Source organism: Pristiophorus japonicus, chromosome 1, assembly GCF_044704955.1.
Source record: "Pristiophorus japonicus isolate sPriJap1 chromosome 1, sPriJap1.hap1, whole genome shotgun sequence".
NCBI classification, from domain to species: Eukaryota; Metazoa; Chordata; class Chondrichthyes; family Pristiophoridae; genus Pristiophorus; species Pristiophorus japonicus.
Window position 1 is genome coordinate 501,547,781 of NC_091977.1, and position 14,069 is coordinate 501,561,849.

At 44.8% G+C, this 14,069-nt stretch overlaps 1 protein-coding gene across 1 annotated transcript in view; it reads right to left on the bottom strand.

Annotated features, from left to right (window-relative positions):
- col22a1 (collagen, type XXII, alpha 1) overlaps window positions 1–14,069 on the bottom strand; it is a 463,862-nt gene that overhangs the window by 157,543 nt on the left and 292,250 nt on the right. The window contains exons 17-19 of the mRNA XM_070888428.1: window positions 9,140–9,193; window positions 5,255–5,281; window positions 1,272–1,301 (exon numbers count right to left, since the gene is read on the bottom strand). Of these exons, the coding sequence (XP_070744529.1) occupies window positions 1,272–1,301; window positions 5,255–5,281; window positions 9,140–9,193 (111 nt within the window). The remainder of the gene's footprint in view (window positions 1–1,271; window positions 1,302–5,254; window positions 5,282–9,139; window positions 9,194–14,069) is intronic.

Consider the following 14,069-nt stretch of genomic DNA (forward strand, 5'->3'; position numbering starts at 1 on the left):
GGGAGGAGGCTTGTGTGGAGCATAAACACTGGCGTCGACCTGCTGGACTGAATAGCCTGTTTCTGTCCTGTAAATTGTATTGTAAAACTGTTTTCAAAACAGACAAAACAATGCAGGAACAGTAAAATTTTGTTAGCAGAAGCTAGAACTTGTGAAACAGAGAAAATAGCCAAATAAAGGTCAAAAATGAGCAAGTTGCCCAAGAAGACAAACCAGTTACTAGCCTACATGGAGTGGATAACTCCTTTAAATAGTGCTTCTACAGGGTACTTACTGATTGTTAACGCCAAGATTTACTGTGGGAGCTTATCACATGGCGAATCAGGGGAAAACTTTTTTATACTTCCAGCATGTGCTATGGACTCCTACTGAGCAGTCCGATCCAATATGGTGGGTGGCACACTACCAGCGTGGAATGAACATGCGTACGCTGTCCGTCATATTCAACCCTTAGGGGCCAGTTTTATGCAAATAAAATGGCATTAACTGTTAGAAATAGACCGAGTGAATAACCACAGATGGATCCTTGAAAAGTAGCTAAGGTGAAGAAGGTGTTAAGGATACATCTGCTGCCGCCCTTGATGAATATTCTTGTCAGGCTATTGATCCCAGTATTCTTACACCTTCCTTTTTCATGGATTTCACTGCTTATAGGCTATGATGGCTTGGGCAGTAAGATGCCTTGTCCAAGTGGCCATTACTCATTTGTGAGCCTTGACAGTCAGTGTCAGCAGACTATTAGATTGTGGTGATTTATATGCTCTTATTTTAGTTGCCATCAGTTACCACATCCGTGACTTGTATGAACAGGAATGTTTGACCAAACGTGTAGAAGAAACTGGAAAAAGTAGTAATTTTAAGCAAATTCATTCATTTAAAAAGGAACCTTAAATCTTTAGAGCGATAGCAATATTAGTTGATTAGTTAGATTGATTTGATTGATTAGGAACAAAATGCAGCGATCCAGAGGAGAGGAATCCATTACTGAAAGTGAGCTTGATGGAATTAATAACCTTTTCTAATTTCAAATGTTAATATGCTCTTAATGTGCTGATAGATTATCTGAAGTTGTTCATTGTAGGTATAAAAACGGCTCCTAAGGGTTCAATATGATGGACAGCGTACGCATGCTCATTCCGCCCTTGTAGGTGTGTTTCATAAGAGTTATTAGCCAGTAATGCACAGCCATCTTGAATAATATTCAAATACAAAGTCTAAGATATATTTCCTTTCAGCAGCTTTATGATGATAGTGTACGGGCATTAACCTACCGATTCTCCTTTTAAACCGCCAAACTCCACCTGAAAGAAAAGATGGATTTGTCAGTAATCAACGTCAAACTGAAAAACGAGAACCAAAGGTCGGAGTGTAAGGCACAGATCTATCCAAAATTGCCTAGCACGACTTTACCAAACTGAATCGAACTGTGGTTTGCATTTGGCTCCTTTTATTGTTAATAATGACCAAAATAATAGCAACTATACATGATTAAAACACCAGGGAGGGGCAGTTCTAATTTCTAAAGATATTGAAGAGTGTAGGGGACAACATTTCTCAATTTGCATCAAATTAGAAGCTGAACTGGGCCTTGTGCATGAGCCCCCTGTTGCCTAGCGCTACACGAGTGGAAAATACAGGTGCATTTCATGCACTTGGCTTTTGCTCCAGATTTGCTGTCCAACTCGTGCCCAAACCACAGCAGTTAGTGCACAGGAACAGATAATCATCTTTTAATAAATGCAATAGATTAATGCAAAATAACACTGCCCTGCATATGATAACATAGGGAATAAATATTTGTTCGGAATACATTCGAAAAAAGTCCTTAAAGGATAGAAATTAATTTTATTTTACTCATACCAATGGAAATTCTCTCAGAATAACAAACGGTGAAAATATTTATCAAAAACTACAACATTGAAAACATTTCCAAAATGTGCAATACAAATGGCCATTCTATTCTCAAATATCAGCAAGGCAAGTCACTGAAATTTGTATGGACTCAAAGATAATAAATATTATTGAAATCTTCTTTCTTTAGTCTCAGCTGTTAACTACCACAAATATTTTTTCCTGGTATTGCAGTGGCACTGAGAGTGCCTGATTAGAGGCTGTATTCGAACATCTGTGGAAAATCTGGAACCCTTCCCTCACACTTAAAGGCCCCAATTTTTGATCTCTCTGTCGCCCTGTTTCTCAACGCGAACAAGACATTAGTCATAACAAAATTAAAAACTATTACCGCCAACTTACCACCCGAGACCCTTCCAAGCTGACCTCAATTTAGCAGGCCAGTGCTCTTGCCAGAAATAGGCAGGTACCTCATTAGAGCATGCTAATTGGGGTCCTGTAATATCTTTAGAAACCCAATCCCAGTGCCAGCTGTCCAGTTCCTGCAAGTTTGTATATGCTGATGACATTGCCTTGGCCACGCAAGACACTAATCTGTCAATCACCCAGGAGACCCTGACCAGTAACTTACAGAGGATGGAGGCCTACTTCTGCCAATGTGACTTCGGCCAAACTCGCAAAAGACTGTCACCTCGACATTCCACCTCAACACCCATGAAGCAAACCAAGCTTTGAAAGTCTCCTTTTGCTGCACAGAGGTAGACCATGCCAAAAAAAACTCCTATTTAGGAGACACGTTTGGTCACACCCTGTCATATAGACATCATCTCCAGAACCTTGCGAAAAAACTAAAGAGAAACTCACTGGATTCTACATGGGGAGCAGACGTTCAAACCCTCCGTACGGCAGCACATGCTCTGGTGTACTCTACAGTGGAGTACAGATCTGCAGCATAGCTATCAAATCCACATCAAATCCGTTGATGTCCAGCTGCATACTACTTTGAGAATTATAATCAGTACACTTTTATCGACACCAACACCTTGGCTGCCCATGCTTGCATACATTACACCACCACACCTACACCGCGAATATGCAGTTCCATGTTTGAATCCCTCCAATTCGGTTTCCGTACCTGCCGAAACAGCTCTCATCAAAGTCACAAATGACATCCTTTGTGACTGTGACAAAGGCAAATTATCCCTTCTCGTCCTTCTTGACTTGTTTGCAGCCTTTGACATGGTTGACCACTCTACCGTTCTCCAATGCCTCTCCGCCATCATCCAGCTGGGTAAGACTGCACTCACCTGGTTCCATTCTTATCTATCTGATAGCAGCCAGAGAACCACCAGCAACAGCTTCTTTTCCCGCCCCCGCATCGTTATCTCTGGTGTCCCCCAAGGATCTAACTTGGCCCCCTCCTATTTCTCAACTACACCTTGCCCCTTGGCCACATCATCCGAAAACAAATCAGTTTCCACAAGTACGCTGATGACACTCAGTTCTTCCTCATTACCAATTCTCTTGACCCCTCCACGGTCCAACAATTGTCAGACTGCTTGTCCGACATCCAGTCCTGGATGAGCAAAATTTTCTCCAATTGAATATTGGAAAGACCAAAGCCATTGTTTTTGGTCCCTGCCACAAATTCCGTTCCCTAGCCACTAACTCCATCCCTCTCCCCAACTTCTGTCTGAACCACATTGTTCGCAACCTTGGTGTCATATTTGACCCCGAAATGAGCTTTCGACCACATATCCACAGCATAACTAAGACCACCTATTTCCACCTCCGTAGCATTGCCCATGTCCGCCCTTGCCTCAGCTCATCCGCTGCTGAAGCCCTCATCCATGCCTTTGTTATCTCTAGACTTGACCATTCCAATGCACTCCTGGCTGGCCTCCCATATTCTACTCTGTATAAAGGTGATCCAAAACTCGCACCAAGTCCCACTCAACCATCACCTCTGTGCTCGCTGAACTACATTGGCTCCCGGTTAAACAATGCCTCGATTTCAAAATTCTCACCCTTATTTTCAAATCCCTCTATAGCCTCACCCCTCCCGATCTCTGTAATCTCCTCCAGCCCCACAACCCCCCGAGAAGTCTGCGCTCCTCTAATTCTGCCCTCTTGAGCATCCCTGATTATAATCGCTCAACCATTGGTGGCCTGCCTTCTGTTGCCTAGGCACTAAGCTCTGGAATTCCCTGACTAAACTTCTCTGCCTCTCTACCTCTCTTTCCTCCTTCAAGACGCTCAATAAAACCTATGTCTTCGACCAAGCGTTTGGTCACCTGCCATAATTTCTCCTTATGCGGCTCGGTATCAAATTTTTAATCTCATAATACGCCTTGGGACATTTCATGACGTTAAAGGCACTATAGAAACACAAGTTGTTGTTGTTGTTGTCTATAGAGAACACAACCTCTACAACAGCAAAGACATGCCGATCCAGGCCGACTTGAACAACCTACCACAAACTCGTCTCAATTCTAGAAGACCATTTTGGACAGCCTTTCAGCAATCTCCCCTCAGCCGTGATGACCAATGGCGAAATGCTTGGAAGAGTTGTGACAAATGGAATGGATTCTTTATAGAGGACCCCACAGTACAACCTGAGGGATCAGACCTTCCTCGCAAACCATCAAGCACCTCAGAACCGGTTGGTAGATGCTGGCACCTTCTCCATAGATGGACGATTAAAGCATCCCCATCACGCGACTGTGGAGCTCATATCAGATCCTGGAGCACATCATTGAGCACTGCCCTCAGAGAAAAGTCACAGGCAGCCTACAAGATATCCATGCTGTTACACCGGAAGCTTTGGTCTAGATATTAGGCTTAGATATTGACATTTGATTTGCTTTGCTACTACCATATGAAAGAAGAAGACACTGTCCAGTATTAGTTCTAATGATTTGGAGATATTTAAATGTGAACCTTTAATTAACTTTTCACTTCAGTTTTGAAACAGTAGAAAAAGAAATGTTCTGGTTACTTTTACAGAGACAACATTAGTATTCATTGAATATGTATCAACTGAAAAAGCAGCATAGGAGGAGAAATGTTATCAATTCAAATGGATGGAAAATATGCAGCTGGCACTTACATTCCTGATGCTCACTCCTGGGAAGTGAAGCTTTGTGCCAACTGCACAAATTCATAAATTTACCCCACAATCCCTTGCCTGTATCTATCTGGTTCTGGATATGGCCAAGTCAGACAACCCAAATTACCTCTGATCGCAAATGAGCAGCCTGGTGGAAAGAGTGGGAAGCACGGAATGTCAGAAAACTTGATGTTTCCGTTGCGGACAAAGACTGCAAGGTCATCCCACTCCTTGATTTCTTTAACAGGCCACTCCATCTCCTGTCGCAATGTGGTTTGCTGAATTAACACTTACCACTTTCCCTGGAGGTCCAGCTTCTCCCTGTGAAACAACGCAACGGAAACAAATTATTGCTCTGAAAATTGATCTGCCTGAGCCTGAGATCCGTTCCTCCGTTCCCAGGATGGGAATGAAGCAACATTGTGACAAATCCACAGACACATCCAGTTGGGGAAACATCCAATTTTGAAACAAATAACACTATGTTTTCCCCATCCAATTTTATTCCCTTCTCTCCTAAGGGACTTACTAATACAGGAGGCATGTTTCACACATGATTTGTCCTAGTGGCCATTTTATCAATGTTTGAGGCTAGATATTGACCTACAAATTCCTCTTGGGGGTGAAGCAAAACGGGTGGTATTGGACCAACCGCCTGTTATTTGCAGTCAATAAAACTGAATATCAGACGCTGCGTATAACAGGCGGCCGATCCAATACCGTGTGTCTTGCACCACCACCTGAGACGAATTTCTAGCTTGATGAGTTTTGTCAGGTTGCTCAACTAAGGGAGAGCAGCAGAGCTGAGACCAATTTTTTCCTCATCTGACATCCACACAAATATTTTCCAGCAGGTATGCCCAGGTAAAAATCAGGAACTGGGTTTTGATTCTTGTTGATTTTTACCCTGTGGTAGACTGGCTGCTCAGGTTAATTGGAGCTCTCCGACCCTTGCCTTGTCCCAAATCAACTAATTTAGCACAGATCTGGGATTGAACCATGGACCTGTGTGGCAAATCACTACATTTAACAATGGCCCTGAAAATTCATGGGTTGAGAGCTCCAATGTTCAGCATCTCTACTTCAGTCATATCTCTCTCCTTTTTAGGTCATGAAGAAACTTGGGCAAGAGGTCAAGTCCTGGTGTAACTGTTGAATTGCTCTACTGGCCATTTTATTTATTTGAGAAGCTATATATTGGCCTAGAAATTCATCTCGGGCGGTGGTACAGATTGTTCGCCCGTTATACACAGCGCATTCCACGGACTCAAACCATAGTTTCAGCAGGAGTCCACCATCACAGCCACGGATTTGCAGCGCCAATACGTTTGCCCACTAATCTATTGGGAAGCTCTGTCATTATGCTAATTTTTTTTGTTCATGTCAAAAAGTATAGGATGTCACGCTTACTGCAATGTCTGGGTGACTATCTTAACTTGTGCTTTGTTGTGTGTTAGTGTTGGCATGTAGGGAGACAACATATAAGGACTATGAAAATGTGTTGTTCTGATATATATAAATCAGTATTTAAGCTATTTGAGTGCCCACACTGTGTGGGCACTCAAATAGCTTAAATGCTGATTTTAACAATAAATGTGCATTATTGAAATTTCACCAGGGAAGGGCAGGATACTGAATAATTCCTAAAGTGGCCTTCTCCCCTCACCCCGTGTCAGTCCTGATCTGTGGAGGTTTATGGGGCATCAGCAGTTAACCAGTAGGCATTACAGGATAGAAACAAAATTCCTGAACGTAAAAGTGGCACTTTTGGAAATTATAACGTCCATTGTCAGAAAATCTCTAAACTTCTGTAACTCTGCTCTGAAATCTAAAACTCTAATAATGTAGGTTTCAAATTGTTTGTATTGGCAATGATGATTCTGATAAAGATTAACATGCAAGTGTTGACTTTTCCAAATACACCCGACTGGCAGAGAGCTTCACTTGCAGGCTGCTCATCTTGGCATATCGTGAGCAGTATGCCAATGGTTTACTGATATGCGTGATAGGGTTACGAGGCTCCCTGCTGACAGCACATACTAGGAAAATCGGCCCTACAATATATTGCTTTTACATTTTGTTTCATCCTACTACTAAACTGAAATAATTTCCTCCCTTTGGGCCCAAGTTTCCACAAGAAAAAAAACGGGCGCCCCTCCGAGCTGGGCACCCGTTTTTCGCGCCTATAACAGCGCCTAAAAAAATCCTCGGTATTCTCCACATACTTACAGGTCCTCTGGCCCTCGGCGCAGCCAGCACAAGCTGTGGGGGAGGCGGAGCGAGGTCCCGGCGCTGAAAACAGTGCCGGGACCTCTGCACATGCGCGCTACAGTCGGCACACAAGTGCAGTAGCTCCAGGCGCCGAACTGTGTGGGAGGGGCCCGAAGCACGCAGCCCCTAGACCTGGCTGAATGGCCTCACTGGGGCTGCGTGAATAAGGCTCCTCCCACGGGCAGCTCCTGCTCCCCGCCCCCGACAAGACCCAACACCCGCTCTCCCCCCCCCGCCGACCAGACTCGACCCGACACCCGCTCCCCCAACCCCCGCCCCGATCCGACACCCGCTCCCCCCCCTGCCGACCAGACACCCGCTCCCCCTCCCCCCGCCGACCAGACCCGACCCGACACCCACTCTCCACCCCCCCGCACCGAGACCCGACACCCGCTCCCCCTCCCCCCGCCGACCAGACCCGACCCGACACCCACTCTCCACCCCCCCGCACCGAGACCCGACACCCGCTCCCCCTCCCCCCGCCGACCAGACCCGACCCGACACCCGCTCCCCACCCCCCCGCCCCGAGACCCGACACCCGCTCCCCCCCCCCTGCCGACCAGACACCCGCTTCCCCGCCCCCCGCCGACCAGACCTGACCCACCCCCCCCCCCCCCCACCACTGGACCTGACTCCCGGACTGGATCCGATCCGACCTGACCTCTCCCTTCCCCACCCCTCCCTCTCTCTCTCTCTCTCTCCCTCCCTCCCCTCTCTCTCTCTTCCTCCCTCCCCTCTCTCTCTCTCTCTCTCTCCCTCCCCTCTCTCTCTCTCTCTCTCTCTCTCCCCTCTCTCTCTCTCTCTCTCCCTCCCCCTCTCTCTCTCTCTCTCTCTCTCTCTCTCCCTCCGTCCCCCTCTCTCTCTCCCTCTCCCTCCCTCTCTCCCTCTCCCTCCCTCTCTCTCTCTCCCCCTCCCTCCCCCCCTCTCTCTCTCCCTCCCTCCCCCCCTCTCCCTCCCTCCCCCCCTCTCTCTCTCTCTCTCTCTCTCCCTTCCTCTCTCTCTCTCTCTCTCTCCCTCCCTCTCTCCCTCTCCTTCCCTCTCTCTCTCCCCCTCCCTCCCCCCCTCTCTCTCTCCCTCCCTCCCCCGCCCTCTCTCCCTCCCTCCCCCCCCCCTCTCTCTCTCTCTCTCTCTCTCTCCCTTCCTCTCCCTCCCTCCCCCTCTCTCCCTCCCTCCCTCCCCCGCCCTCTCTCCCTCCCTCCCCCCCCCTCTCTCTCTCTCTCTCTCTCTCTCTCCCTTCCTCTCCCTCCCTCCCCCTCTCTCCCCCTCCCGCTCAGCGGCACGAACGGCTGCAGAATTCTCCCTGGCTGAAGCACTTTCACACAGGTAGGAAGATGGTTTATTTAATCTTTTCTTGGCTTATAAATGTTTATTCAGATTGGATTTATTTGTATAATATTTGTAGAAGTATAAATAAGGATTTATTGTCGAATTTAATGAGTTCCCTTCTCCCCCCCCTCCCCCCCACCTCGTTCTGGACGCCTAATTTGTAACCTGCGCCTGATTTTTTAATGTGTAGAACAGGTTTTTTCAGTTCTACAAAAATCTTCACTGGCTCCATTCTACTATAGTTTGGAGTACGTTTTCACTGTGGAAACTTTCAAATCAGGCGTCAGTGGCCGGACACGCCCCCTTTTGAAGAAAAAATTCTGTTCTAAACTAGAACTGTTCTACCTGACTGGAACTGCAGAAAAAAACACGTGGAGAATTGCGATTTCTAAAATAGTCCGTTCTCCACCAGTTGCTCCTAAAAATCAGGCGCGAATCATGTGGAAACTTGGGCCCTTTATTCGCAGCTTCATACGGATCATTTAGCTACTTCCAGAGGAGTTCCCACAACATTACATAACGATTAATTCTGTTGCCCTAAGAGGCTTTAATTTTCCTTTTCTAAATGTTTTTAATACTTACTTGTTCTCCCTTAGCTCCAGAAATACCATCGAATCCTGGACTACCAGTTGCACCCTGTGAATAAGGATAGAATAGGTTACAACAACAACATGCGTTTTTATAGCACTTTTAACTGAGTAAGATATCCCAAAGTGCTTCACAGGAGAGTAATCAGACAGAATTTGACACCAAGCCAAAGGAGGAGACATTAGGACAGGTGAAAAAACACTTGGTCAAATAGGTAGGCATTAAGCAGTGCCTTAAAAGAGGAGATTGAGGTAGAGAATTTGGGGAGAGAATTCCAGAGCTTGGTGCCATGACCACCAATTGTGGGGTTGAAGGAAGCGGGGGATGCACAAGAGGCCAGAGATAGAGGAACGCAGAGTTGTTGGAAGGTTACATGTCTGGAAGAGACTACAGAGATAGGGAGCAGCAAGGCCATGGAGGGATTTGAAAGCAAGGATGAGAATTTTAAAATCGAGGTTACTGGACCGGGAGCCAATGTAGATCAGTGAGCGCAGGGGTGATGGGTGAGCGGGACTTGGTGTGAGTTAGGATAAGGGCAGCAGTTGTGAATGAACTCAAGTTTCCAGAGGGTGAAGGATGGGAGGTATTACCACAAAATTCCAAGCTTTTCCAGCTCTGTTCCTCAACTGCCTTTTTTTGTGAATTAGCATTTTTATTGCTGAAGGGATGCCACACAGCCTGTTTGTTTATCTTTCTTCAATTTTCTTGTCTCCCTTTCTGAAGTTTCTGGTCCATGTTGGTCACAGTGATAACCGCTCTGCAATACTTCGTGCAAGTGGCCCTTCCTCAGGACAGATTGACTGTCAGCAGGCTATTTAATCACAGGGACCACAGCCAAATTCAATGTTGCACACACTGGCATCCACATAAACACACTTTTCAAAGTAGATGGGGTGAGGGGATGATGAAATAATGATCAGGAGTGGGAACACGTTTTCCCCCCACCCAGTCAAGGGGCATTGGGGCCAATTAGCGGTAATGTAGCATCGTGGTTATGTTACTGAACTAGTAATCCAGAGGCCTGGACTTAATAATCTAGACACAGGAGTTCAAATCCCACCATGGCAGCTGGGAAATTTAAACTCAGTTAATTAAGTAAATGTGGAATTTTTTTAAAAAGCTAGTGTCAGTAATGGTGACCATGTGGTTCACTAATGAAGGAAATTGGCCGTCTTTACCTGGCCAGGCTTACATGTGACTCCAGACCCACAGCAATGTGGTTGACCCTTAACTGACCTCTAGCAAGCCACTCAGTTGTAGCAAACTGCTCACCATATGGACAGCAATGGTTCAAGAGGGCGGCTCACCACCACCTTCTCAAGGACAATTAAGGATGGGCAATATATGCTGGCCTTGCCAGCGACGCTCACATCCTGCGAATGAATGAAAAACATATTGTAGCTGGTCTGTCTGATTGCAGCTAGTTCAGCATAAAGCACGGATTGAGCCTGCGACCAATTGGCCTGCATGGGAAACTCTGAGTTATACATTTACCCACTAAGTACATTAGGAATTTGTATTTCTTTCTTTTCAACAAATATCCCAGAACAAACTGACAACTATTTACACTTATCATGAAGTGGCAGCTACCACAATAGTAGCACATTTTATATTCAATCCTTCTTAGAAGACAACTACCATTAGGAGAGCAAGAGATGAACCGGCAACCGAGGAGACCGGACAGCCTTCGGGTGGGGTTGGTGGTAAGTTGGTGCTATGTGTTTTTCCATTCTTTTAATGTGTTGGGAGTTGGCTGTATGCTTCACTTTGCAGCATCAGCTCGCATTGTGTCCCTAGTTACCATGGCAGCCCGATCTTTTGGCGCAGATCAAGGCTCCACCCCCAAAACTAAAGGTCGGGTTCGGCCACGCCAAAATGAAGAGATCCAACGGGGAAACTTACAACACTTTTTTTTTGGCGTACTTGGGCTCCAAAAAATCGGTACACCAAAAAAATGCTTTGGGGAAAATTGAGCTCTAAATCTGGGATTCAGAGAGGCTTGATTGGTGTGTGTTGAATCAGAGAATCAAAGAATAGTACAGCACAGAAGGAGGCCGTTCAGCCGATCGAGTCTGCTCCTGCTCTTTGAAAGGAATCTAGTTAGTCCCACTCCCCCGCTCTTTCACCATATCTTCAAGCATTTATCAATTTGAAGGGTACTTCATTCTTCATTCTTACTTATAAATTGCAGGCTGAGTCAATCTTCATTTTCTCTGTTTTAAAATGTTGCCTTGTAGTGTACAGCCTTTGCTTATTGGTATTTCAATAAGGTTTAATCATTTTTCATTTGCTCCACTGTATCAGAATCAATTACTTTACAATTTTAACCACAACCTGAGAAGCCACATCAAAGATAAAACCAACAATATCCTTAATCTTGTGAGACGTGAGGAACAGCCCCACTCTTGGTCTGATTGTGGCCTGTCTTAACTCATTCACATAAGTGATGGACAGCTGGCTATGAATAGTAGAGTGGAGCCCTCAGCTGGTTGATAAAGGTTTGTGATGTGATTCTTAACAAGAATTACCACGAAAGATAAGATGGTCTCTCCTACTTCGCTACCATGCATTGCAATGTAGCGCAGAACTACTGACACTGACATATTCAATGTTCAATTTAGTTTCCCTTTAAGATTCTTCTAGAGCTGAAGACACTTCAGGGACTTCAGTAATGGTTTAATTGACCATTGTGGTGCACTCTGGCAGAGATTACCTGCGTGGACATTGGCTGCAGTCAGGAATTATTTATTTATTTACTTATTTTGGGGATATGGGTGACCCTAGCAATGGTGCATTTATTGCCCATCACGAGGTGTCATGACAATGTGGTTGTAGGTCTTTTCTTTTAGTCACTGTAGTCCTTGTGGTGATGGTGCTCCTATAATGGTGCTAGGGAAGGAATTCCAGAATTTTTGACCCGGCAACGATGGAAGATGAGCTTCGTTGTAATATTTGCCCCTCCATGATTGAAGAGCCAACTAACATTCACTGTTAACACTCACAAATGAATAAGGGCCACTTGAGTGAGACACTGGGGGGGACAACAAACACTTATCCCAGGACATTCAAAACCTTCAGAAGCAGAAGCCAGGTGAAGAAACTAAAAAAGTCAAATTCATAAGAAGATAAATAAATTAAAAAAATATTTTTCCAAGCATTGGTGGGTTCCCCAGATATATGTGCCGAATAACACCCCTGCAAGGCAAAGATGTGTCAGTGATGGAAACAGAGACTCAGCTTGATTCAAACTGTAAAACCTCTATTAAATAGGGCTGATTTCCCAGTTAGACACTTCTAAAGTGGAGCGGTACTTGCAAGGAGCACTAGTTGGGAAACCATAGGCCTATAGGTCTTGATTTTCCAATCATTTAACCTTGTCGCATACTTCTCATACTTACAGCACATATAAAATAGGATGCGGTAGTGTAAGGTTATGTTACTGGACTAGTAATCTGGCATTTTTGACTAATAATCCAACTAATGTGAATTCAAATTCCAACATTGAAGATTGAGATTTTAATACAGTGTAAACAGAATTTTGGAAATAAAAAAAAGCTGGTATCAGTTAAAGTGACCGTGAAGCTGCCAAATTATTGTTAAAAACCCAACTGATTCATTAATATCCTTTACGGAAAGAAATGTACCATTCTTACCCGATCTGGGCTATATGTGACTCTTAACTGCCATCTGAAATGGCCTAGTGAGCCACTCATTGTATCACCAGCGCATGGTAACTAGGGATGGGCAATAACTGCCAGCATTGCCAATGTCGCCTACATCCCGATAATGAATCAAAAAAATATAAAAATGTAAGGTTCAGATTATAAGTGACAGAGATCTGCCCAAGGAATTGTAACAAGGTCTTTCCACATGCATCCGACCAGCTAATGTTTATAATTAAAAAGCAAACAATCTCCTGGCATAGCAGGAGATGTCTCGGATTCCCATTTACTATTACTATTAGCGACAGCTAACAACACCCTGGAGAATTTGCTGTGAAATATGTACTTCCTTTTGATTGTGATTCATGTCAGAATCTGTATCTTAGGCAGTCTGTGACTGGCAGGGCAAAATGAGAAAGGTCACAGACTTTCCACTGCAGCATGTTGCCAGAAGGAGTAACGCAGAGATCAAAGGTCACACAGCTGCTGCAGCAAGAATAGATGGCAAAGCCACATGAAGTCGAATCAATAGATGGAGTAACTTCAGCAGAAGTGATGCTTGAAAAACAAGGTCAGGTGTGAAATATCCATTACCAAAATATCCAGTCTGATATCCTTTCTATGCATCCAACATGAGATCTGGTCACTCTTTGTAAGGGGGTGGGGAGTGGGGGAAGAATTCATAAGGGTACATTCGGTGATGTCATGTTCTCACAGAGCTTCGCACAATGGAAGTGCAGTTCGCAGAATTGATCCTATAATGTTCAGGGACCTAGCAGAAACCTACATTCCTATTGAGCGAGGATCTGGCCAGCATTGCTGAATTAACCCTATAGGAAGGAGTCTTATTAGTTTTTATGTAGGAGGAAAGCTAAAAGTAAAATTATGTAAAAGGAGGAAGACCATGGGAGATGGTGAATAAGCCAAGCATCTTCCTGAATTCTGAACCTAAATATAATTCAAGTTGATCAAACTGTATGAGGGAATTCTTGCTGTCTGCCTCTGATTTCAAGCTTCTAATGATGGTTGGAGGATTCTATGGGATGCATTTGTATGATTTGTTTCTTGATGGATGTTTTGATGGAATTTTTTGCTGGGGCTTTAAAGGATAAATTGGAATTCTGCAAAAGGAAAACTTATATCTTCCAACTAGCTGTGATTTTGTACTCTGGAGCAATCTAACGCAGTGTTACAGTTTTCATTACTGAGGGCTTTCTCCTATACTAAGTAGGTTGTGTAGGGTAACATAAATTTGGCAGATC